This window comes from Barbus barbus, assembly GCF_936440315.1.
Source record: "Barbus barbus genome assembly, chromosome: 23".
NCBI classification, from domain to species: Eukaryota; Metazoa; Chordata; class Actinopteri; order Cypriniformes; family Cyprinidae; genus Barbus; species Barbus barbus.
Window position 1 is genome coordinate 16,201,181 of NC_136751.1, and position 24,236 is coordinate 16,225,416.

The 24,236-nt window shown below is 36.4% G+C and overlaps 2 protein-coding genes across 5 annotated transcripts in view; one reads left to right on the forward strand and one right to left on the reverse strand.

Moving 5' to 3' along the window:
* Window positions 1-66: 66 nt before the first annotated feature.
* LOC306842847 (small acidic protein-like) lies at window positions 67-2,902 on the forward strand. Its single transcript, XM_079373987.1, has 5 exons — window positions 67-210; window positions 553-636; window positions 742-802; window positions 1,486-1,595; window positions 1,744-2,902. The coding sequence occupies exons 1-5, from the start codon at window positions 154-156 to the stop codon at window positions 1,945-1,947; spliced, it is 516 nt and encodes a 171-aa protein (XP_079230113.1). The 5' UTR covers window positions 67-153; the 3' UTR covers window positions 1,948-2,902.
* Window positions 2,545-24,236, reverse strand: part of LOC306842846 (pleckstrin homology domain-containing family A member 7-like) — a 102,070-nt gene continuing 80,378 nt past the window's right edge. For 2 of the 4 annotated variants that reach the window (XM_079373986.1, XM_079373985.1), the window contains exons 10-27: window positions 22,846-23,313; window positions 21,217-21,748; window positions 20,423-20,506; window positions 13,566-13,619; window positions 11,371-11,439; window positions 11,198-11,278; window positions 10,971-11,120; window positions 10,737-10,838; window positions 10,360-10,468; window positions 10,084-10,247; window positions 9,766-9,951; window positions 9,365-9,455; window positions 9,141-9,226; window positions 8,040-8,258; window positions 4,226-4,393; window positions 3,326-3,459; window positions 3,125-3,246; window positions 2,545-3,020 (exon numbers count right to left, since the gene is read on the reverse strand). In XM_079373986.1, the coding sequence (XP_079230112.1) occupies window positions 2,998-3,020; window positions 3,125-3,246; window positions 3,326-3,459; window positions 4,226-4,393; window positions 8,040-8,258; window positions 9,141-9,226; window positions 9,365-9,455; window positions 9,766-9,951; window positions 10,084-10,247; window positions 10,360-10,468; window positions 10,737-10,838; window positions 10,971-11,120; window positions 11,198-11,278; window positions 11,371-11,439; window positions 13,566-13,619; window positions 20,423-20,506; window positions 21,217-21,748; window positions 22,846-23,313 (2,842 nt within the window). In that variant the 3' untranslated portion in view covers window positions 2,545-2,997. Of the gene's footprint in view, window positions 3,021-3,124; window positions 3,247-3,325; window positions 3,460-4,225; window positions 4,397-8,039; window positions 8,259-9,140; window positions 9,227-9,364; window positions 9,456-9,765; window positions 9,952-10,083; window positions 10,248-10,359; window positions 10,469-10,736; window positions 10,839-10,970; window positions 11,121-11,197; window positions 11,279-11,370; window positions 11,440-13,565; window positions 13,620-20,028; window positions 20,137-20,422; window positions 20,507-21,216; window positions 21,749-22,845; window positions 23,314-24,236 lie in introns of all 4 variants that reach the window. The other 2 variants (XM_079373984.1, XR_013781788.1) reach the window with 2 other exon arrangements.

Consider the following 24,236-nt stretch of genomic DNA (forward strand, 5'->3'; position numbering starts at 1 on the left):
AAAGGTTAAAAGTAGAGGAAACTCGATTTCGCGTCGTTGTAACTACAACTCCCATGATGCACCGCGTGGGTCAAGCTAGCTGCTAAGCAAACGTTGGGAGCAGACAGGCGCAAGCGATGTTTATTTGACCATTGTTCAGAATTTTGGAAAATCATGAGTTCTTCAGACGAAACGTGTAAAGGCACGAAACGACCCGCATCTCCAGATAAAGTATGGGGTTTCCATCACCATGCATTTTTATTTAATTTAGCTACTATAACGTTAGCTGATCTGACATTTTGGCGAAGCAGCAGTGCTAGCAGATTGTTAGCAATATGTTGTAACTATTTTTTAAATGCTATTAGTGTGACGAAGATTTGATAATGTATGTTATTAGTGTACTAACTGTCTGTTTGCTACTGTATTGCGTTTTCTGCAATAATAATGTTGCATAATAACTACTGTAACGTTACCAGACAATTCAGTTCCAGGTTATGTCTGTTAAATTTTTTTCTGCATTCCTTTATATATATAATATATATATATATATGTATGTTTTGACCTGTTATGCAGAAAGGAGCCACACAATGGGGAACAGCAGATTTAGGGACAGATGAAAGGAAGCAGAAGTTTTTGAGGCTGATGGGTGCAGGAAAGGTACATTGCTTTCTGTTAAGCCATTTCTTTGTTTCAGACAATTATGTAATTTGAACGTAACAATTATCACCCATTCTTGCTTCAATTGTTTCCATGCACTGACAGAAAGAGCACACTGGACGCCTTGTTATTGGGGATCACAAGTCAACGGCCCATTTTCGCAGCGGTGAGTCTCTAGGGTGGAAGTGAAGGGTTGCTGGATTTGAATGCTTGACAATTTCCTATTGTGTTGGATGAGACACTTCCAAATCCCCGGTTATGTGGACCATCAGATGACATCCTGGACACCACATATCCTTTTCCCTACAGCGATCACTGATCAAAGAATACATGCTCTGACCTTTAAAGCAACCACTGGTAATGTCCTGTGGTTTATTGTGCACGCAGGACCAGGTTACAATGCATTCTACACTTGTAAAATATAAAACAACTACCTTAATCTAGTTTCATACTGATATACAACCATCAGGGAGACATTTTATTGTTATGTGATATTTTGAATGTCTAACGATGCTATATCAGCAACATTGGGATGTTGAAAATGCTGATGGCCTGTAATGATTATCAAGAAAGTGAGGTACAGGAATTTGCAGACAAAATGTCAACTGTGTGTGTATTAAAAGGTGTGGGAAAATATCAATAAAGAGTAAAAATGTTGTGTTTGTGAACATAAAAATCTTTAAAACTTTCCATATATGTATTTTTCTGTTTTCCCCCAAATAAGATTTCATAAAGAAAAATGAAAAGCAGTCAATGTTATACTAGGAAACATGCACTGCATGTCTACAGATATGAAAAGACAATATGCAAATTTAATAATGGTATATCTGGTGTATTGTGTGTCTGTAGGATCAGAGGATCGGAAGATTAATGCTGAGCTTGAGCACCAGTATCAACAGGGTATGGATGGGAAGTTATCTGGAAGGAACAGGAGACACTGTGGCCTGGGCTTTAGTGAGGTCAGAGCTCTCTCTTATAAGCTACGAGTTGACATAATGTTGATAAATTGTTACTAACATACTGTGAAGTACTCCTGGTAAGCTTTGACTGAGATGTGATCAAGTCTCTTGTTGATTTGTGGTGAACTGCTGTGCTTCCTCTTCACAGCCTGACCCACCTGCTGAGAGTGTGAGCGCCGCCGTGCCCGAGGAGTCCGACAGTTCAGAAAAGGCCCCTGAACCACCATCAGAACCACACAAGGACGAGAAAACACATTCATCCGACACAGAGCTCAAGAAACAGGAACTGCACACAGACTCGGAGGAGGACAAGAAAAAGACTTTCAAAATGTCATTTGTAAAATCCAAATAAATGGCATTGTTTTTGTTGTAATTTCTTGATGATCTAAAATGTTCCAGTGAGGTATTGAGAGTGAGAGCACATTTTTATTTCCATTAAAATGGAAAAATTGTGGGTTTCAATTTTAAATGTAATTATGTCTGTCGTCAAGTTATTCGGACTTGCCTGGTCTTGTTGAGAATGGTTTATGCTCTATAAATTAAAGGCATGGTTCATACAAGAAATGAAGATCCGGTCTCCGTACTCAGCCCTTATGATTTCATATAAACATGAGGTTGTGTAGATGACAATTTTTATAGAATTATCAAGAAAGTGAGGTACAGGAATATGCAGACAAAATGTCAACTGTGTGTATTAAAAGGTGTGGGAAAATATCAATAAAGAGTAAAAATTCTGTTTGTGAACATAAAAATCTTTAAAACTTTCCATATATGTATTTTTATCTTTTTCCCCCCAAAAAAAGATTTCATAAAGAAAAATGAAAAGCAGTCAATGTTATACTAGGAAACATGCACTGCATGTCTACAGATATGAAAAGACAATGTGCAAATTTATTAATGGTATATCTGGAACCTCTGTTATGTTTTAATAAGAAGGAAAGAACTTTATATGTAATAACTTTGTGCAAACAAACTTTATTTAGAGTTTGAGCTCTATGTATGTCAATGTATGAAAATTGTGAATTTTTAATGATCAATCTAACAATATGATGACAGTTTTAGTTTTGCTGAAATGAAATGTATTTCAAAATAAAATTTTATATTTTTATACATAATACACAACACTGCAAAAGAATATGTACCTTAATTCACGATTACATGGTGATAAAAAATAATGTCATGCAAAATTACAAAACTCAACTATGTCAGAATTGTAAAACTGAAAGTTTAACAAGTGCTCACCAGTAAAATTAATAAAAACAATCTCGCATATAAAAAGTTCTAAATAAAAGAGAACCTGAATGATTGAATGTGAATTATAAATACGTATTAGATACAAAAAACACACACAAAACAACTTTTGGGAAATCCTTGATCTTTGGGTTTCCCTTCTCAACACGTTTTAGCACCCAGACATGGCTTTGGCTGCAAAACAAAACATTAAAATTCACTTATAAATATCAGGATGACAATGTGTATGATAAAATACTATATTATAATGTTCCCAGAGATGCTGGATAATGTCTCACCTGTGACCTGCTTCCTCTTGATGGAGGCCTCTGTGGCGAGAGCTCGATGAATGCTCATGATTCTCTCCTGCTCTTCATCCAGCTCGCTGAAATCTATCTGCTCTGCATCCATAGACTTCCCACTGAAATATCACAACAGAAGACTCAACATCTAAGTACATCATCCATTTACATCTGTTTAAGTCTTATTTTCCACCATACCTCGACTTAGACAGTAGGCTTTTTATTTTTGCTACGGTGCGAGAACGAGTCTCCTTCTCTTCTGGACTCAGGTCTTCATCTGACTCCACATCCATGAGTCGCTCTGGGATGGACACTTTCTGTGGCGCACACAGCTGACAACAGAGGAATCCCACAATACACTGAATTTAACTCAAATAATACAGAGATCTGTAATAATTGACTATACCTTAACCCTAAAAAGCCAGCTGTGTCGTTCGTGATTTTATTCAAAACCGTCAGAAGTTATCAACATAATCAAAAATCTTTCTTGAAAAATCTGTTGTACATAATCTACTACATACTTTCTGTCATCTGATTGATAGTTTTATATTTCTCAGCAACTGATTCAGGTAATGGTACACGTTTTTGTGGTGAACTACTGATTTTTATAAAGTAAATGTAAGAGGAAGTTTTATATTTATAGAATTTCAAGTTGAACATGTGCTGGACCGAAACAGCTTGGCTTTATTTAATTATCCATACATTACATGACTGATATTTACATGCATTTTTAGTCTGCTATGCTGTTATATATTTACATTATAAGCTATCAGAATTTCATCTTACGTTTTGGTCATGAATACCAGCAACTGCACCAGATTTTATATTTTTGCTTAGTTTGGGCCTCTTGAGTAAATTTTTCCCCTTCTTGAGTATGAGCTCCATATTCTCCTATATAGTACGATATGGGCCATTGAAAGTCATATCAAATATGATACTTGCACAAACTTTTTTCATATTTTGTCTAAAGGTTTTTTAACTTTTAACAAAGTTTATTTTTTGAATATTATTTCATACTTCAGGGTTACAACCTAACTGGTTAGGACTGAATCAGGTGATTTTGGTTTGTAAGCAAATGTCACAAAAATTTGACTTTACCTCTCTGGTAAGATTAAACTCAAAGTTCACAGGCTCCAGCACCGGCTCCAGCTCCTGTGCATTCACTGGCCGGGCCTCAACAGTCAGCCATTCATCTGATCCCGGCCGCTGTGATTCGTCATACAAGGCCTGATTTGGTCGCTCCAAATCAATGACTTTTTCCCATCCCTACTAGGGCGAAGACAACAATATACAGCATTTATGCAACACACACTCCAATTCATCTGGAAATGAGCCTTGATCTTGGATTTGAAACCTCATGGATCAGACACACAATATCTTTGACTGATCTTTAGTCAAGTAACTAAGTCAGCTGTTTTTATGCTTTTGTAATTTCTCCTGCACTTAAAGAAATAGTTCACCAAAAAAAAACAAAAAACAATTTATCTCACCCTCAGACCATCCAAGACTAGTTAATTTGGAGAAATGTATCATTACATCACTTGCTCGCCAATGGATCCTCTGGAGTGAACAGGTGCAGTCAGAATGAGAGTCCAACCAGCTAATAAAAACATCACAATAATTCACTAGGAATCCACATGACTATAATCTTCTACAATAACCAAATGATGCAGCTTTTCACTTCACAAGACATTAACTGATGAAGTTGTGTAAATCGTGTGGCTTACTTGTGGATTATAGTGATGTTTTTATCAGCTGTTTGGACTCTCATTCTGACGGCACCCATTCAACCATTCAGGTTCAGTTTATGAATAAGTGATGCAATAGATATAACAGAAACATACTCATCTACATCTTGGATGGCCTGAGAGTAAGTTTTGAGCAAATCTTAATTTTTGGGTGAACTACTCCTTTAAATTTAAGCCTGGTTTTGTTGACAAATTGGTGAAGAGACAGAAAAAAGTAGAAAAAATACAGACATTAGGCAATCGTGTCACAATTACAAATCACACCCATCACCAAATTACAACATGCTATAGAATTTTGTAGTTAAACACATCTAACCATGCAAAACAGCTTACAATCAGCTTTAACAATTAAAGAACCATGCAAACCTATCCATTCATTCACCCACTCATAGGCATGTATTACTCAGTTGTCAGAGATACATCTACAAGTACAGTCACACTGCAATGAACAAAAGTATTTAGAGAATTCTATTTATTTGTGCCTTTAGTGCAAACCTCAACATTAGAAAATGAAGATAATACAAGGTGACTCGAGTTCAGAGGTTGGTGTATTGATGTACACGACGATATTATATTTGTCTCACAGCTAGTCTGCTATCACAGTTTTGTTAATTAATTATGGTTCTTTTTGTCACTGTATACAGTTCATATAACAATATACAACATCACTGCCTACTGATAAACAGTTTAACAGTGATAAAGGTGCTGGTGTGGTTAAAGACCCCATGAAATGCCTTGACGACTGCGTTTTATTTTTATTTTTTTGTCCTGTGTTGATCTACAGTACTTCTCTTCCAAAATTTCAGGTCAGGAATTTTTTATTTTATTTAAAGACATTTATACTTTTACTCAGCAAGGACACATTCTCAATTGATCAAAAGTGACAGTAAAGACATTTATAATGTTACAAAACAGTAATGGCTACTGAATTTTCCCATCACAGGAACAAATCAAATTTTAAATGACATTTTAAGTTATTTTAAATTGTACTAATATCACTATTTTTACAGTATTTTTGATCAAATAAATGGAGCCTTGGTGAGCATTAGAGACTTCCTTTGCCTAAACTATTCCCTTTTATTTCATGTGAATTGATTTTCTTCTTGCTATTGCTAGTCAGGTGGTACAGTATTAGGTTTGAGGAATATTCTCCCTATAAAGAGAATTTTTTTATATAAAAATCACTAATATAAAACCAGTCATTAATATTTTTGGTCTGTTTTTCCAGAAGTGAAAGTCTATAAATTGTACATTTGACCTGAAAGACAATTTTAAAAGCACGCCAGCATACAGATGGCCTCAAAGCTAACAAACAATTGTAATTCATGGGGTCTTTTGGCCAAAATAGCAGTTAAGAGGAACGTTTGTATCAATTGATAATGATGTCAAGTTTGTCAAATGTTATACCCCTCTGATTGGCAGCTGTTAGTGAAACAACAATAAACCATCAACATGATATTTAGAGAAGTATAAGTGAACTTTTTCAGTTTTCACTGAGTGAGCCAAGCTGATATTGGTGTTAGTAGATTGAATAGATATTTTCCTTAAGATAACTCAAACTAAATTACTGTGAGTAATGTAGTTTTTAACTGCTGTAATGTGAAAATCATTTGCTATTTTTTGCTTTTTTTAGACAGCTGATAGCAGTTATGACTTTCTGATAAAGAATTTACATCTGAGTGGTGTTAATAATCCCATGAATCAAAACAATGGGCAGCATGATTCTGAACTTAGTATTGCATGGGTTTCCAATTGATTTAAGTGCTTGATTGGAAATGTAAGTGCTTGATTGCTAAATGCAATCCTCAACATTGATGTAACCAGTCATTAACTGAGAAGTCAGTGAAAGATGTTCGAGCAAGTGAGCAACACAAGTATCGTTGAGTGCAGCATAATAAAAAAAAAAGACAAAGGCGATTTTAAGCAAAGAAAACCCAAATATCAGGCAGCTCCTGCTGATTACTCTGATTGCAGTAAATTGAAAGGTGGTTAAGGGTTTGATTGGGCCAAACGCTCTTCTTAACCCACCGACTCAGAAATAATGCTTGCTAATCAAGAAACAATGGTCCTGCTCAAATGGTTATTTCCTACCATTAGCAATTGTTTAACAAAGCGATTGTCTAAATGAGCGCAAAGCTCTCGTGGCCACATTAAATGGGCAATAGAGTGCAACAGCTGGGTTCCAAAGTAACAATCCCATTCATTTTCTCCATAAAATAATTGATTTTTAACTATAATTTACAAAGACAGACCTATTGTGATCTAGGGGTTGTTAATCAATGGAATATGCTTTTGTTGAAACCATTTATTTCAACATATTTTTAAATAATCCACATTAACTGCAGAATAATCACCACCATTCAGAGAATTGTGTTATGAGAATGTGTGTATATATATATATATATATATATATATATATATATATATATATATATATATATATATATATATATATATATTGTATATGCATACAATCACTATTGGAAAAATTCATGGTAAAACTACGTCCGGAACCAAAGCTGGTGCACTCCACAGTTTAATTTGAAATCATTCTCAGAGTATTTGAGCTGAAGCAGGATGTTCTGACACTGATGTTCAGGTTAGAATGAAGAGGCACTTCTATAAGAGATGAAGATTAAGAATGATTGCACACAGAAATACCTTCATGCCCAGTTAATTACCAACAATAATTAATTTGTTGTTAATACGAGGCAATAATTTCCACCATATTATGTTCATACAAAATATAGCTTTACAAATTATTTCAGAATATATATATATAGATTATAATAAATAATTTAGTGAATTAACATTTGAGAAAACAGGCATAAAAAAAATGGTTCAAATCCATTGTGAGAGATCAGAAAGGCAGTCAGAGATAGTGTTATCCGTTTCTCTTCACATTCGAATATATTCACAAGTCTGTGCAGGAGAAGCCTGGAGTCCAGTTCAGGACTCTAACTCTCCATGTGTCTGTCCACATTCTGGCCAATCCTTAAACACACCCACAGCACGGCCCTGTCCCACCCATGGCCTGTTAATGTAAAGCTGTGCTTTGTTCATGGGGTAAAAACGGTGTTAGCATGTTAGCTTTGTGTTTTGTGGCTTTATGGTGGAGGGCCATAGCGAGGGTCCCTGTGTTTATTTGGAAGGGAGTAACGTACTGATCCTGGGTCAGAGCTGACGGGTCGAGTGGAGGTGCGGGAGCCCATGGGCTGTCGCTCACCCTGACCCAAGTTACGTTTGCGCTCACGCACTAGAGCTCTCTGGTGCCTTTTCATTCTCTCCAGCTGCTCCTCCACACTCATCCTCCCTCTCTGCAGCGGGTGATCAGGCTGAGACTCTCCTGAGCACAGCCGCTCCAAGGCACTCTTTGGTCTCTCCTACATGGGACAGAAAAAGGATTCAAGATTTTACATGTACTTATTGATGGCTGAAGAATTTCAGCTTTTTAAAAAATATATATTTTTTAAATTTCCACAATGCACAAGGATAACTGTTACACTGTTTACAGGACGACTAAAAATAATTAAATAAAAAAAACTACAATTAAATAAACAGATACGTAGTATAGCATCTATTTATACTTTTATTATGACATAATTTTGAAAATAACAATGATAATATAACATAAATTATAAATGTATAACATTTTAAAATAAAATACATAAAATCTAATATATATATATATATATATATATATATATATATATATATATATATAATAAGAAATAATACATGCTTAATAAAATAGTAAAAAAGCATGATAATATAAAATAATATAAATATATATATATATTACTGTCAAACGATTAATCGTGATTAATCGCATCCAAAAAATAAGTATTTGTTTACATAATATATGTGTGTGTACTGTGTATATTTATTATGTATACATAAATACACACACATGCATGTATATATTTAAGAAAAATTTTAAGTTTATACATTTAAAATGTTCATATATAATATCAATTATATGAATATAAATATATACATGGAAATACATGGAAATAATCTCAAAATATATACTGTATGTGTGTGTATTTTACACTAACTTTACACAAAGTTACACAATTTGTACATAATTTACATAATTTGTGTGTGTATATACACACACACACACACACACACACACACATACATATATATATTCTATATTAATAAATTAAATTTTGTATTAAATGATTGTATAAATTATAAATATATTATCAATTAATAAATAGTTCAATTAAGTGTCAGTTCTACAGTAATCAGGTGCTCACTGTTGGCGATAACGCTGAATCTCCTCTCCCTAGTGAACAGGAAGTCACACCGTACTGGTTTATTCTGGATGAGGAGCCTGACAGACCTAGGTGATCACAAAATTGTTTGTTTTCTTTTTTTTAGGTATACTGGTATTACAACTTGTTAAAAGGCATTTTACCACTAAAAGCATCATGTGTCTTAAAGATAACCTGTATGATCAAAAGCTGTAATAATATTTCACCTCTTCTTTGAAGAGTCAGGTAGCCTGGGTCTACCTGATCTGTTCCGGCTCCAGGAAGCTCTGGTTCACTCAGGTAGGACCGCAGTTCCACCTAAAGCCCAAACATTTTATTTCATCCTAACTGCAGAGTAATCAATCACAATGCAAAGACTAAAATGTTATGGTTACACGGATGGTGTTAAAACTATTATAAATAAATATGTATAATATAATATAAATATTTTATATAAATTAATATAACTATTTATTAAATATATTTATTTTATTTCAGCATTATTTAAAGTACTGAAAAAAATTGTAATAGTTTTAATTTCAGTTAACAATAACAACACTGATATTAACAGTAAAGTTTATTGTTAACTTTACAATATCAATGACCTTCCAGAATGAGTTCAAATTACCCTGTAATCTCCATTCACGTAGCTGCTTTCTCTGTCACGTTTCCTCTCATCAGATTGTCGTTTGAGGCCACGGACAGAAGTGTGTCTGATGACTGACGTTTCTTTAGGTAGGGGCGGGACAACAGGGGGTGTGTCCTCATCATAGAGGAGGGGCAAAGGTGGTCTGGGTGGAGCATCATCCTCTTCCTAAAACCCAATATTATGCACTTAAGTAAAGCATTAAATATTGTTAATTAGTTGTCTTTAGCAAGTGTCTTTTGTATAAAGTACCTTACAGTACAATAATTTTTGGAACAGCACCAGCCAAGTAACACATACCCATTTTGGCACATAGTGAGGATGCTGAAGATCTTCATTGTACATGGGCAGTGATAACGGACTGGACGTAAGACTACATTGGGGTGACCGCACCTCGACCACGGATGGGGTCATGCACCGAGAAGGCACTGTCGACTCGATCCCTGAAGACACAAGTTTTCTCTCTGGACACAAACATTCAGAAGCACAAAAGCAAGAATTATATAGCAATGTTATATTGAAAAGAATAAACTCTGTAGTAGGTTCATTAACCCTATCTAACTATTCCATACTTACCTGGGTTCTTCACTGAGTCTATGGTGATTTTGAAGGTTTCTTTGGATGAGCTGAGTCCTGTCATCACGTCCTCTATCCTCCAGAGCTCCCTCCTCAACTGATTTTTCTCCTGAAAAAAACCCCACACCTATTCAAAAGTCTACATATCGTATTTTTTTTCTTGCCAGGATTATTATAACTAAAACCATATAAAACATTTTCATTACTTGAAATAAAATAAAGGCCTGTTCACACCAAGGACGATCACTACAACGATAAAGATATAGTTTTAAAAATCGATTTAAATTTAAAAGAATAGTGGAGTTCACACCACAACTAACCACTAGTGGCACTTAAAAAAAAAAAAAAACGGATTAAGAAATGGAGAGAAAAAAGACCTGAGGTGATGTGCAGAGATTCATCTGAGTTTGCAGGACGTCCCTCAGCTGTTCCACTGACTGCTCCAGCCTGCTGTAGTCCTCCCACGCTCTCTCCATCTCCTGAACAATACAAATATATGAACAATTAAAGCTTTTTTTACACCAAGTATATTATATTTTGGAAGTATATTATATTATATGGTTGAATGGATATAGGATGCACTGTAGGTCTACATCACATAATATACTCACCGTCGACACTCGAGAAATGTCAGCTCGAATATGCACCAGGTCCTCTTGAAGAAGTCGCTGCTGGTAGGCGATCTTCTCAGCGTGAGCCGGCTGATCCTTATACAGCTCCATCTGCTGGTGGGACACATCCAGAACAGACTCAAGCTTGTCCTAGAAAGAAAGAACAAAGATGCTAACACTGACATACCCAAACAACAAGATCAAAATAAACGTAAAATTTCCCTCACCTTATCATCCTTAAGTCCGCTGAGTCTGAACTCAAGCTCTTGCAGTATTTTGTCTTGTTCACACAATCGACTCAGTGTCACCTGCAGTAGGAAATGGAGCATTTCAGTTCAGACCAGGAAATTGAGCTAAATAAAATAATAAATAAAGACACTGATTTGTCCTCTATACTCACATCTACATCACTTTCCGCCACCTTCACTGGCTTTGCCGGCCATCCTTTCAGAGTTTCTGTCCCACTCACCTATTAGACAGTTCACAGAAAAAGCCTCCTTGTCTTAGTGCTCCAGAGACCGAAACACATCTATTCAACACAAGCGAAGCAAGACCAGCACTATACAATGGCCACTGTACTGAAAGTCACAGTGAGAAGCTTTGAGACAGTATTCTTCATTTCTAACGCACACATGCACAAGCTTTCAGGAAGCACAATGGCAGGATGGTGTCTCACTTGATCTTCATGCCAACAGAATACAGCTGTGGGACATAAATGCAATGTCTAAAATAAAGCCTCCACAGAAAACGCTGCATGGTAAACTCATAAAAGAAACCCAAGCTCTGGACAACGATGAACTAGACAGTGTGGGGAGGAACTAACTAAAAATAGCAAAGCTACAACTTAGCTGGTTTCAAAACAGTGTACTTTTTATTTTCACATTATTTCACACACAGCCTTGGAACCAAGCGAGAAGAGTCAAACTTAAATGTTTCTTTCTATCAAACAGTAACTGGTAGGCCAATTTGAATAATCTGGATGATTCATTTAAATCAAATGACAAAAACAGATTTACAGATGCATATTTAAATAACTTAAATCAGCATTTTATGTCTTCTTTTTGTAGTGATATGCAGTTCCATATTTTTTAGCAATAAAAGGCAAATACCAAAATTTTTGCACTGTTTTTGATTTAGTTACGCTGCTTTTCAAAAGTTTGGAGTCAGTACAAATCTTTTTTTGTTTTATGTTTTTTTATGCTCACAAAGACTGCGTTTATTTGATTAAAATGTAGCCTAATAAAACAGTAATACTGTTAAATATTATTACAATTTATCATTTCATTTAAAAATGTAAATTTACAATTTAAAACTTATTTTTACTTAAAGCTAAATTTTCAGCAGCTATTACTCCAGTTTCACATGATCCTTCAGAAATCATTGTAATATGCTGATTTCTTATTATTTACAATGCTGCAAACATTTCTGCTACTTAATATCTTTGACAGATTTTATTTTTAAAATTCTCAGGATTATTTGATGAATAGAAAATTCAAAAGTAGAGCACTAAGTTGAAATAGAAATCATTTGCAAACACTATAAATGTTTTTACTGTCACTTTTGCACTTTTTACATCTTACTGACCCAAAACTTTTGAATGATAGTGTACAGAAATTACATTGTTGTTTTAAATTAAGTTGGATGCTGTTAGCCTAATTTATATTATTTATTATACTATTATATTACTTATTGATTTTGTGCCAGATTACTCTTGTTCTTTTTAATTATTTCATATTATCTGATAATTATATAATTGAAAACTGCCTCCATCAATGTAGTTAGCTACTTTTTGTTAGCAGTTTGTAGTGAAGCTAGTAAGCTTTCTGAATAATTGTTTCATGAGAAATTAAGAATTTAAGAAGTACTTTCCCCAACACTGATACTGGAGGCCGTAAGGGAACATTCCGAGGAATATTCTACTGCAGATCATCTAGAAAGCTACACATAATTACTAGATATCATATTGATGAGATAAATAGTTTGATAAAGAAAGAAACAGAATGCACTGGAGAATCAGCTGGCTAAATGTGGATCATTCCCTGCACATGCACTGAGCTTGCCCGTCCCATCCAGACCTGCCGTCTCATTGACCCAATCACACATACCCACAGCACAACATTTCACTCACAAAAGGCAGGGAGGATAGGCGTGCAGGTGCCAGGCTTGTGCCAACACAAATCTATGTGCACCGTGTAAAGCAATGGGAATGCAGACACTCTGGATGTCGACAGTGCTTACGTTCCAGAGTGATCTCAAACCCCCCGCAGTGCAGGTTTGTAACACACTGTGAACCATGAGGATCAATGGCTCTAAACTTTTCATCTGTGGCAAACGGATATAGACAGTTACAGTCAAAGGAGGCCCAGCCTTAAATACGCTTCGACTGGATCATTACTATTACCATTAGCATTCTATAATTCCTGATTATGCCACAAAGTTAACATACTAAATATAATCAATTTCTGAAATAAAGCAAATTCTTGATTCCTCGCCCCAAGTGAGCTTTCTGTGCTGTGTTAGTGTGTTAATACAGAAGGTTTAAGAAGGAGGTAAGACAGGAATAAGAAAGAGGAATAAGAAATGGAGAGGTCCCACCTTCAGATCTAAATATTCCAGGTCCTTCTTCAAGTCCATGTATGGGTCATCAGCCTGTAATGGGAAACATTAGCAGGAAACATTTCAACTGACACTCCGCTACTCTTTTTGAGTTAACACTAATGAGTTGTTCTATCTATCCAAAACACACTTCAGTGCAACACTGCACTAGCTTTGAAGCAATAGCTGGCTATGCACCTGGTGTGCCAGCTTTGGGACAAACATCACACTACTGGCTTGATACCACAGACTCCTTTGTTGAACATCGTTAGCATTTACATGCATGTGACAGCTATACACACTACCGCTCAAAAGACTGGGGTTGGTAAGATTTCTTAAATATCAAAATACAGCAAAAACACTAATCATGTGAAATGTTCTTTTTTCAAATTAAAATAACTGAATTTCAAATTAAAAGCAGAATTTTCAGCAGTCACGACTCCAATCATCAGTACCACATGAGCCTTCAGAAATCATTTTAATATGCTGATTCTGTGATTAATTAATTAGTTAATTAATTATTTAGTTTTTAGAAAGCTCAAAACAAAAGTGTTTATTTCTTTTGGAACATTATAAATGTCTATACTCTCACTTTTGATCAATGTAATTAATTTCTTCATCAGCCCCATGCTTTTGAACAGTAGTGTAAATTTACTTGAGAATCAATGCTTTGTAAGATAGTAAGAGAAAACACTGTATATTTCATAGAACATATTTTTAAATAAGCTTTCTCCCTTTGGCAGCAAATAGTGTTTGTTTTAAGCATAAACCTAAAAATAGGTTTTAACCTTTAACCTAAGCATGAAGCAAAGTAAGTCTTAATTAATGTATTATGTAATTTCACTTCTCAAGTAAATTTATGTTTGTTTTAGGGATGTTTATAATTTTTTTACAGGAAAACAAAACAAAAGTATAGATTAAGAAAATAATTTGTTACAGTGTGTGTTACATTGACATTAGGTTGAAAACAAAAGAATATTTGGTAATATTTTACAACAAGGTTTCATTTGTTAACATTAGTTAACCACATTAGATAACATGAACTAACAACAATGAAAATTTTGTCATTAATTACTCACCCTCATGTCATTCCAAATCTGTAAGACCTTCGTTCACCTTCGGAACACACATTAAGATATTTTTGATGAAATCCGAGAGCTTTCTGACCCTGCATAGACAGCAATGCAACTGAAATGTTCAAGGCCCAGAAAGGTAGTAAGGACATTGTTAAAATAATCAATTGCTGGAGGTGGGCCAGTAATATTATGAAGCTACAAGAATACTTTTTGTGCGCAAAGAAAACTAAAATAATGACTTAATTTAACAGTTGCTGTCTATGCAGGGTCAGAAAAAATATCTTAATTTGTCTTGCGAAGATAAACAAAGGTCTTTAGAAGTTTAGAACAACATGAGGGTGAGTATAAATGTGACCCTGGACCACAAAACCAGTCATAAGTGTAAATTTTTCGAAATTTAGATTTCTACATCATCTTAAAGCTGAATAAATACGTTTTCATTGATGTATGGTTTGTTAGGATAGGACAATATTTGGCCGAGATACAACTATTTGAAAATCTGGAATTTCGAGTCTATGCATGCGCTGATTTGTGACTGCGTTTTTTGAGTTTGAGCTCCATCAAATTGATTCTTTATTGTCTATTTTCTATCTTAAAAACAGTTTTATACACTATCATTTTCGTTTCTATAACGTGTGAATATATCCCCTATAGCAATCTAAAACAAAACCAATCAGAGCGCCTTGTTATCACTAGTTTTATTTAGATTTCTCGAGTCTGCTATTAGCTTATAGCCCGTTAGCATCGGCAACGTGGCTGCCGCTAATCTCGCTTGGATTGCTAATACTCTATTCACACACATTACCATTGCTTCACTGTTACTTGCTTAAATGGCGGATTTGTGTCTACCTTTGAGTGCAGGTGAGGACACATTCGAGCTGCATTCGGTGCAGCTGTTGCCGGAGGCCGTGGGGAAGCAGATCCGCGACCTGGTGGAGAAGCAGGCTCAGCTGAGAGAGCGGAGAGCCACGCTGGAAACATCCCGCGCTGACGCTCACAAGTCCGGGGTAAGTATACAGCACGCTGCTAACACTCCCACCACCTCTACTCCGTGTGTTTCTCTGCACAGACCCTGTGCACCCAGGACGCGATCTTCCCAGATGTCCTTCACTCTGGCGCCGGGACGCCACGGACCCTGGGTGCACCAGCAGCGGAAGACGCGAGCCAGGCCCCAGGTAACGGCCTCTCGCCCTCTGCAGCCTCCGGCCCCTCCACGAGACAGAACGCAACGCTGTGATCGCCTGAGACTCCATCGTCCGGCACGTCTGTGCTACTTTAGCTGAAGGTAAAGTGCACACTCACTGTTCGTGTTCGTGTTCTCAATGTTTCCTGCATCGGTGCTGTCGTGCTGCACGCGGGGGTTAACGACACCAAGCTGCAGCAGACGGAGACACTGAAGAAGGACTTCAGGAGCCTGATCGAGACAGTACGCAGCACATCGCCCGCGACGACGATCATTGTGTCAGGACCGTGTAACTCAAATAACTGCTATGATGACTTTTGTTCTACTCACTTAAAAGATAGAAGTACTTGCATTGTCCAGTCTATACAGACTGTGTCTGTTCCCCGAATAGCGAGGTCAAAATATAAATTTAATGCAGGAACTAGAAAAAGTTTGATCATGATTAAACCAGAAAAACGCAAAATAAATGAACAAAAACTATTTTTAAAGCTTGGGCTCCTAAACATTAGATCACTCGCACCCAAAGCAGTTATTGTAAATGAAATGATCACAGATAATAATTTTGATGTACTCTGCCTGACTGAAACCTGTCTTAAACCAAATGAATATTTTGGTCTAAATGAGTCTACTCCACCAAGCTACTGTTATAAACATGAGCCCCGTCAGACTGGTCGTGGCGTCGGTGTTGCAAGAATATATAGTGATATTCTCAATGTTACTCAGAAAACAGGATACAGGAGGTTTAACTCATTCAAAATACTTCTGCTTAATGTTACACTGTTAGATATGCAAAAGAAATCTCTCTTATCTCTTGCTCTGTCTACTGTGTATAGACCGCCAGGGCCATATACAGATTTCCTTAAAGAATTTGCAGATTTCCTCTCAGATATATTGGTCAATGTTGATAAAGTGCTAATTGTCTGAGATTTTAACATTCACGTTGATAATACAAATGATGCGTTAGGACTTGCGTTTACTGACCTAATAAACTCTTTTGGAGTCAAGCAAAACGTCACCGGGCTCACTCATCGTTTTAATCATACGCTAGATTTAATTATAATGGAATTGATCTTACCGATATAGATATCGTACCTCAAAGTGATGGTGTTACTGATCATTTCCTTGTATCGTGCATGCTGCGTATTACTGATATTAGTTATATGGCTCCGCGTTATCGTCCGGGCAGAACTATTGTTCCAGCCACCAAAGACAGATTCACAAATAACATGCCTGATTTATCTCAACTGCTCTGTGTACCCATAAATAAACATGAACTAGACGAAATGACTAGCAACATGGGCACTATCTTCTCTAATACATTAGAAGCTGTTGCCCCCCTCAAATTGAAAAAGGTTAGAGAAAAACGTACTGCGCCATGGTACAACAGTTATACCCATTCTCTCAAGAAAGAAACTTGTAATCTTGCGCACAAATGGAGAAAAACTAACTTGGAAGTTTTTAGAATTGCGTGGAAAAACAGTTTGTCCAGCTATAGACAGGCTCTAAAAGCTGCCAGGGCAGAGCATATCCGCAAACTCATAGATAATGACCAAAACAATCCAAGGTTCTCGTCCTTCTTGCAAAAAAATGATCTCTATGAAGAATTTCAGCCAGGTTTCAGGCCTCACCATAGCACAGAAACTGCACTTGTTAAAATTACAAATGACTTGCTTCTTGCTTCAGACCAAGGCTGCATCTCATTGCTAGTATTACTTGATCTTAGTACTGCGTTCGACACTATTGACCATGACACACTCATAGATCGATTACAAAACTATACTGGTATTCAAGGGCAGGCTTTAAGATTAGGTTTAGATCCTACCTGTCTGATCGCTACCACTTTGTTCATTTAAATGGGGAGTCATCTCAATTGTCACCAGTAAAGTATGGAGTACCACAAGGATCTGTCTTAGGTCCTCTGCTATTTTAAATATACATGTTGCCCCTTGGTAATATTATTAGAAAATATGGGATTAGTTTTCATTGTTATGCTGATGATACTCAACTATGTATCTCAACAAGACCAGATGAAACTTCTAAACTAAGCTAATAGATTGTGTAAAAATGTAAAAGATTGGATGACCAATAATTTCCTCCTATTAAATTCAGATAAGACATAAATATTACATATTGGACCAAAAACAGTACACAACATCTCTTGGATTACAATTTGCAACTAGATGGATGTACTGTTACGTCCTCTAAAGTAAAAAATCTGGGTGTTATATTAGACAGCAACTTGTCCTTTGAAAATCATATTTCCCATGTTACAAAAACAGCATTCTTCCATCTTAGAAACATTGCCAAGCTTCGAAACATGCTACCTGTTTCTGATGCAAAAAAGCTAGTTCATGCATTCATGACCTCTAGACTGGACTATTGTAATGCACTGCTAGGTGGTTGTCCTGCATCTTCAATAAACAAGCTACAGATAGTCCAAAATGCAGCGGCTAGAGTTCTTACCAGGTCAAGAAAATATGATCATATTACCCCAATTTTACAGTCTCTGCACTGGCTACCTATTAAGTTCCGTATCATTTACAAAATATTATTACTTGCCTATAAGGCCCTAAATGGTTTAGCTCCTGCGTACCTAACTTGTCTTCTACCACGCTACAATCCAACCCGCTCCCTAAGGTCGCAAAACTCTTTTTCACATTTGGCTCCCAAACTCTGGAATAGCCTTCCTGATAATGTTCGGGGTTCAGACACACTCTCTCTGTTTAAATCTAGATTAAAGACACATCTCTTTAGCCAAGCATTCACATAATGCATCTTATAATCTTGTACTGCAGTTATATCTGATCAAATGTACATTATTAGTATTCTTTAGCTTGGGTTGAACAAATCATTTTTGCTTAGATGGAACAGCAGCTACGCTAATTATGTCTCTACTTGTTTCTCTGTTTCTGTCACGGGATTAACATCCCATGGTAACTAGGAATTACAGAAGCTTCAGTCTGGATCCAACCCTTAAATGATCTGAGATGACCGAACACCTGAGAAAAGATGATGCCAACCCCTCAGAGGACCTCAGAGGATGCCAATGCTCAGACAACATACAGAATTACCAAATTTTGCCATAATTTAAATATATTAAGGTTCTGCAATATATAAATATATTGTGGAAACTTAATTTCCTGTAGAGCTGCTTTGCAACGATTTGTATCGTAAAAAGCGCTATACAAATAAACTTGAACTTGAACTTACAAAAAAATCTAAATACTGAGAAAATCGGCTTTAAAGTTGTCTAAATGAAGTTCTTAGCTATGCATATTACTGATCAAAAATTAAGTTTTGATATATTTACAGTAGGAAATTCACTAAATATCTTCACGGAACATGATCTTTTCTTAATATCCTAATGATTTTTGGCATAAAAGAAAAATAGATAATTTTGACCCATACAATGTATTTTTGGCTACTGCTATAAAGATACACCAGCGACTTAAGACTGGTTTTGTGCTCTAGGGTCACAAATGTTCTATAGCATTTATTAATCTTTATTAATGTTAATCTCAACATTTACTAATGATCAAATGTTCTATCTGTTAACATTAGTGAATGCACTGTGAACTAACATGAACATTAACATTTTTATGAACTAACACTTCAAAAGGTTAATAAATGCTGTAAAAATATATTGCTCATTGTTAGTTCATGTTACTTAATGCAGTAACAAATAAGACCTTATTGTAAAGTGTTACTGAATATTCATTTAACTTTACCTCAGTTCTTGATGCCAAAGCATTCAGTACAAACCAAAGTAATTACACTTAGAGCAACATACTTCTGCACACATATTATTACTACCAACAACAAAGCAGGTTTATTATGACTTTACTGTTGAAATAAGCTACTCATATCCTACAACCAGATCAAATCAGAACTTCAGATAAAGTTTCATGGGTACACCTACTTTATGCATGCAAACATTTTTGATCTTTGCATTTTCAAACTTTGGAGCAACAGCAAAGCATACTCATGTATGCACAATGCCTCAGACCAGTTGCATATACAATTCATGCCGATGGTGGGACAGCCAGATACAGCCCCTAAGCATGACATGCCATGCTACGCTACAATACAAAGAAGCATCATGTAACAAAGCCAAGGGAGCTATACAGAGAGCCAGGCGGGTAAATAACAGCAGCAGAGGCACGCTAGTAATGAGAGGTGCTAGCTAGGCAGGCCGAGCCCTGACCTTCACCCGAGACAACTGCTGGAGATGGGCCAGCGCATTGTTGCGCACACCTGCCATCATGGCTTGGTGTCTCCGTAACTGGATGAGGAGAAGGGTGAGCTCCTCCGGCTGGACCGCAGGTTGTGAGGGTACGATCAAGGCAGAGAAAGAGTTGTGTGATCAGATTATTTACACAAGTACATGCCCATTAGACCCATGAAAAGACGAGGACTGGCTCCACCAGCATAGGTTTTTTGGGTGTCATTCATTTTATGCCACTTTGATTGCTGATATCTTACAGACTCGTTAATAGCAGCACAAAAGAGATGAACTAAACTGAAAAATGTAATGTAAAAGTATTTGTAATTTCTTAATATTTTTCCAAAGTTGTGTGGGAAAAAAAAAGATGTCTTACTGTTTTTCCATGCAGGCTGGGTGCACTGACTGTATGTGTGATGTAGCTGGATGGAAGCATTGAGCGTCTTTCTATTGTGGCTGACTGCAGAATCAAAGAGATCAACACATTTAAATATACTTAATTAAAAAAAAGAAGTGCTCGTCAACATAGAACACTATAATAATACTATCTACACTACAAAAGTTTGGGGTTGTCTGCATTTATTTATTCAGTAAAGCACAGTAAAAACAGTAATATATTATTAGAATTTAAAATAACTGTTTTCTATTTTAATATATTTTCAAATGTAATTCTGTCCTATGATGGAAATAAATTATACATTTACATTTATTCATTTAGCTGACGCTTTTATCCAAAGCGACTTACAATTGCTATATATGTCAGAGGTCGCACGCCTCTGGAGCAACTAGGGGTTAATTGTCTTGCTCAGGGACACATTGGTGTCTCACAGTGGATTCGAACCCGGGTCTCTCACACCAAAGGCATGTGTCTTATCCACTGCGCCATCACCAAATTATATTTTAGTATGTATTAAAATGAAAAATGATTTAAATTGTAATCATTTTTAACAATATTTTTGCTCTTACTGTAAGTTTGAAAATCAAATACAATCTTTGTGAGCGTAAGATACTTTTTTTTTTAAATACTAAAAATCTTACCGACCCCAAACTTTTGAATAGTACAGTGTACTTAAAAATCCTCCATAATCCCACAGACTTTTTTGTAACTACTACTACTGTGGATTGTGATGTTATGGATAAACAGGGTGGTTGTTCTAGTCACTTACTGACCTTATGGGAGCGTAGACGGTGAGGAGAGTTTGATGGTGGTACCTCCACGGTGGACCTGTCCTCCAGAGGTTTGACTGTAACCCGTTCTGCAGGAGTGTGGAGTCTGCGTGGAGACAGCAGTCTGGGTCCAGGAGGCCCCGGTGGAGGGATGTCTGCCAGGGTCGGAGGTACAGAAATGGAGCGAGCAACATCTGAGTTGACTCTGGTGGAGGATACGGCGGTGGAGTAGTCTGGAGCAGGAGTGTACACAGGGGCGGTGGGGCTGCCGTGGCGATATTGCTGTCTCTGTTGCCATTCGAAGAGCTGCCACACAGTGTTGTCGTGCATCGCAGGGCGCTGGCTGTGGCCGTGGGTCATCTGGAAGTGATTAAGCCGGTCATGGGAATATTTGTACTCACTGGACAACTGATGGTGAGCACTTGGTGGGCTTTGTTGCACGGTCTTTGGTAAAGACTGGTATTTGTCTATTGTGCCGTACTTCGGATGAATGGGAGGGGTCCGACGTGGGATTGTGCCATCAGTAGAAACAAACCTGTGATAACCAAATTATTTGTTATTTTAAAAAAAAATTTAAATGTTTTATTTGGACAAAAAGGATGGATATTCAGGGTCACTAAAGTCGATTTCAAAATTAAAGTGAAATTAAATGAATAAAAATTTAAACATAAATTGAATTTATGCTATGTTTATTATATATATACTATGTACACTACCGTTCAAAAGTTTGGGATTTTTATTCAATGAAGTCTAGTATGCTCACAAAGGCTACAGTTTGTGATTAAAAATACAGTAATAATAGTAAAACTAGAATATTACTACAATTTAAAATAACTGTCTTTTAATTTTAATATATTAAAATAGAAGTGAAAATTAAATGTAATTTATTCCTGTGGTGGCAAAGATAAATTTTTAAACAGCCATTACACCAGTCTTCAGTATCTTTCAACATATAAATAAATAAATCTATCTATCTATCTATCTATCTATCTATCTATCTATCTATCTATCTATCTATCTATCTATCTATCTATCTATCTATCTATCTATCTATCTATCTATCTATGTATCTATCTATCTATCTATCTATCTATCTATCTATCTGACCCATAACTTTTAAATTGCAATGTATTTATTTTATTAAACAATCCTAGTCTTACTGATGGATTGGTTTATTTTATTCTAAAGAACATAAAATGTCTTGTTTCACCAAATGTTTTTTTCCAACTTTCACAATTTTCACAACTCAAGCACATCCTGATGCTTAAAATAAACAAAGTGCAAGACTTGTCTTGAAATTTGATCATAAGTATTTCACATTAGAAAAGTAAAATGAATTGTGAAGGGCATTTCATGTATACTTGAAAAAATGAATATTTGGGTGCTGTTTTCTGTCATGATGAGTTATTAAGATTTCAACCACTTGGGGGCGATACATCCCATGACTCTTCACAGTAACATCTGACTCCTAACTACTCTCTGTACAGTGTGTCTGTGACTGAAGTCGGAGAAGCATACCACCATACTACTATAACTACTTCTGCTATATCATTACATGGCACAAACAGTAAGAAAAATATAATCATTTGAATTTCGCCCGTATAAAAATATGAAACTGATGTAACTACTCACCCCTGGCGTTCTTCCTTCTGTACTTTGACCCAGTTCTCCACCTTCTCCAGTGCACTCCTCCTCTGTACCTGAACAGGAGTTTGAGAAGACGGTGTAGGCCCCCTTTGATACCCAGGCATGCCATTCTGTTCTATGGGCGTACCGTTCCTCAGCACTGGCGGGGTCGAAACGGCCCTGGAAGGAGCTCGAGAGGGAACTTGGGATGCTGGTGTCGGCCCTGGAGCTAAAACCTCCACCTCCACTATCCTGCCTGCTGGAGATTTACCCCTTGCTGGCTCCATCTCTCTTGGAGCAACCTGAATCTCCACTTCTCCAGCAAATCCTTCCTGCTTCTCCTCTAGCAGCCCGTCACTTTGGATGACCTCGGGTTCTGGAATGATGTAGCTGTTGATGTGGTTGGTCTGAGGAACAGCCTGCTGCTTGAGTTTCTCAGAAATGTTCACTTGGTCTGGATGATCCGACTCGTCTCTGTGCGGCAAAAACATGACATGTGCAAAGGTCAGTGAGGTTTTATGAGTCTATTATATGGTGCTGTTATCATGCTGCCAGATCACATGTCAGGTCTGTTAAATTAACACCATTCCACAGCATGGAGTCTGGATCATACAGTAACCCAGCCTTTACACGTGAGGGAATCTGCTCATTAAACTAAAGATATCAATCACTGTAGCAGAAAAAGGCACAGCTTGACCAACCCCACAGTAGTGTTCATTTTGTTAACGAAAACTATGACGAAAAATATTTGTTGATGAGCTTTTTTCCCCCATGGCTAAAACGAGATGACAATAAGGTCAATAAACGATAACTATGACTACATCAACATGCAAAATCGTTGACGATAAAAGACAAGACTACAATGCATTTTTAAAAATAAAACTATGCAAAAATCTCTATTTTCATCAAAAAAAAAAAAAAAAAACGAGACAAAATATTATTATTAAGCACATACAGCAGTATTACACATACTGCTGTATGTGCTTACTATGTGAGCTTTCATGTGTGCAGTTGCCAGATAACAAGATACATTTTCCCTGTGTTTTGCTTAATTTTTGCAATCTGGCAACCATGTGCACGCATTCACTCTTCATCGCAGAAGCACTGACTATGATCTGAAAACACCAAAAAAAAAATATATATATATTAAATAAAACTCAACTGTTGTTTTAATAGAGAAACATGATTGCAATTAGGAATTATTGGAATTACTATTAGGAATATAATATTTTTTGTTCCTTTTAACCAGTTTTTATAATGTAGACAGAGAGAGTGTATATCCAAGCCTTTGATATTAATTTCTATATTAATTAGCCTATAATAAATACACTAGATGAGGTCAAATAAACCATGTGTATAAGTTCACATTCTGTTGGTTTGTGCTTATTGGTGAAAGC

Coding starts and splice junctions, on each gene's coding strand:
- LOC306842847 (XM_079373987.1), top strand. CDS start 154: ATGAGTTCTTCAGACGAAACGTGTAAAGGCACGAAACGACCCGCATCT. Junction 211..552: donor GACCCGCATCTCCAGATAAA/GTATGGGGTTTC, acceptor CCTGTTATGCAG/AAAGGAGCCACACAATGGGG. Junction 1,596..1,743: donor GTGGCCTGGGCTTTAGTGAG/GTCAGAGCTCTC, acceptor TCCTCTTCACAG/CCTGACCCACCTGCTGAGAG.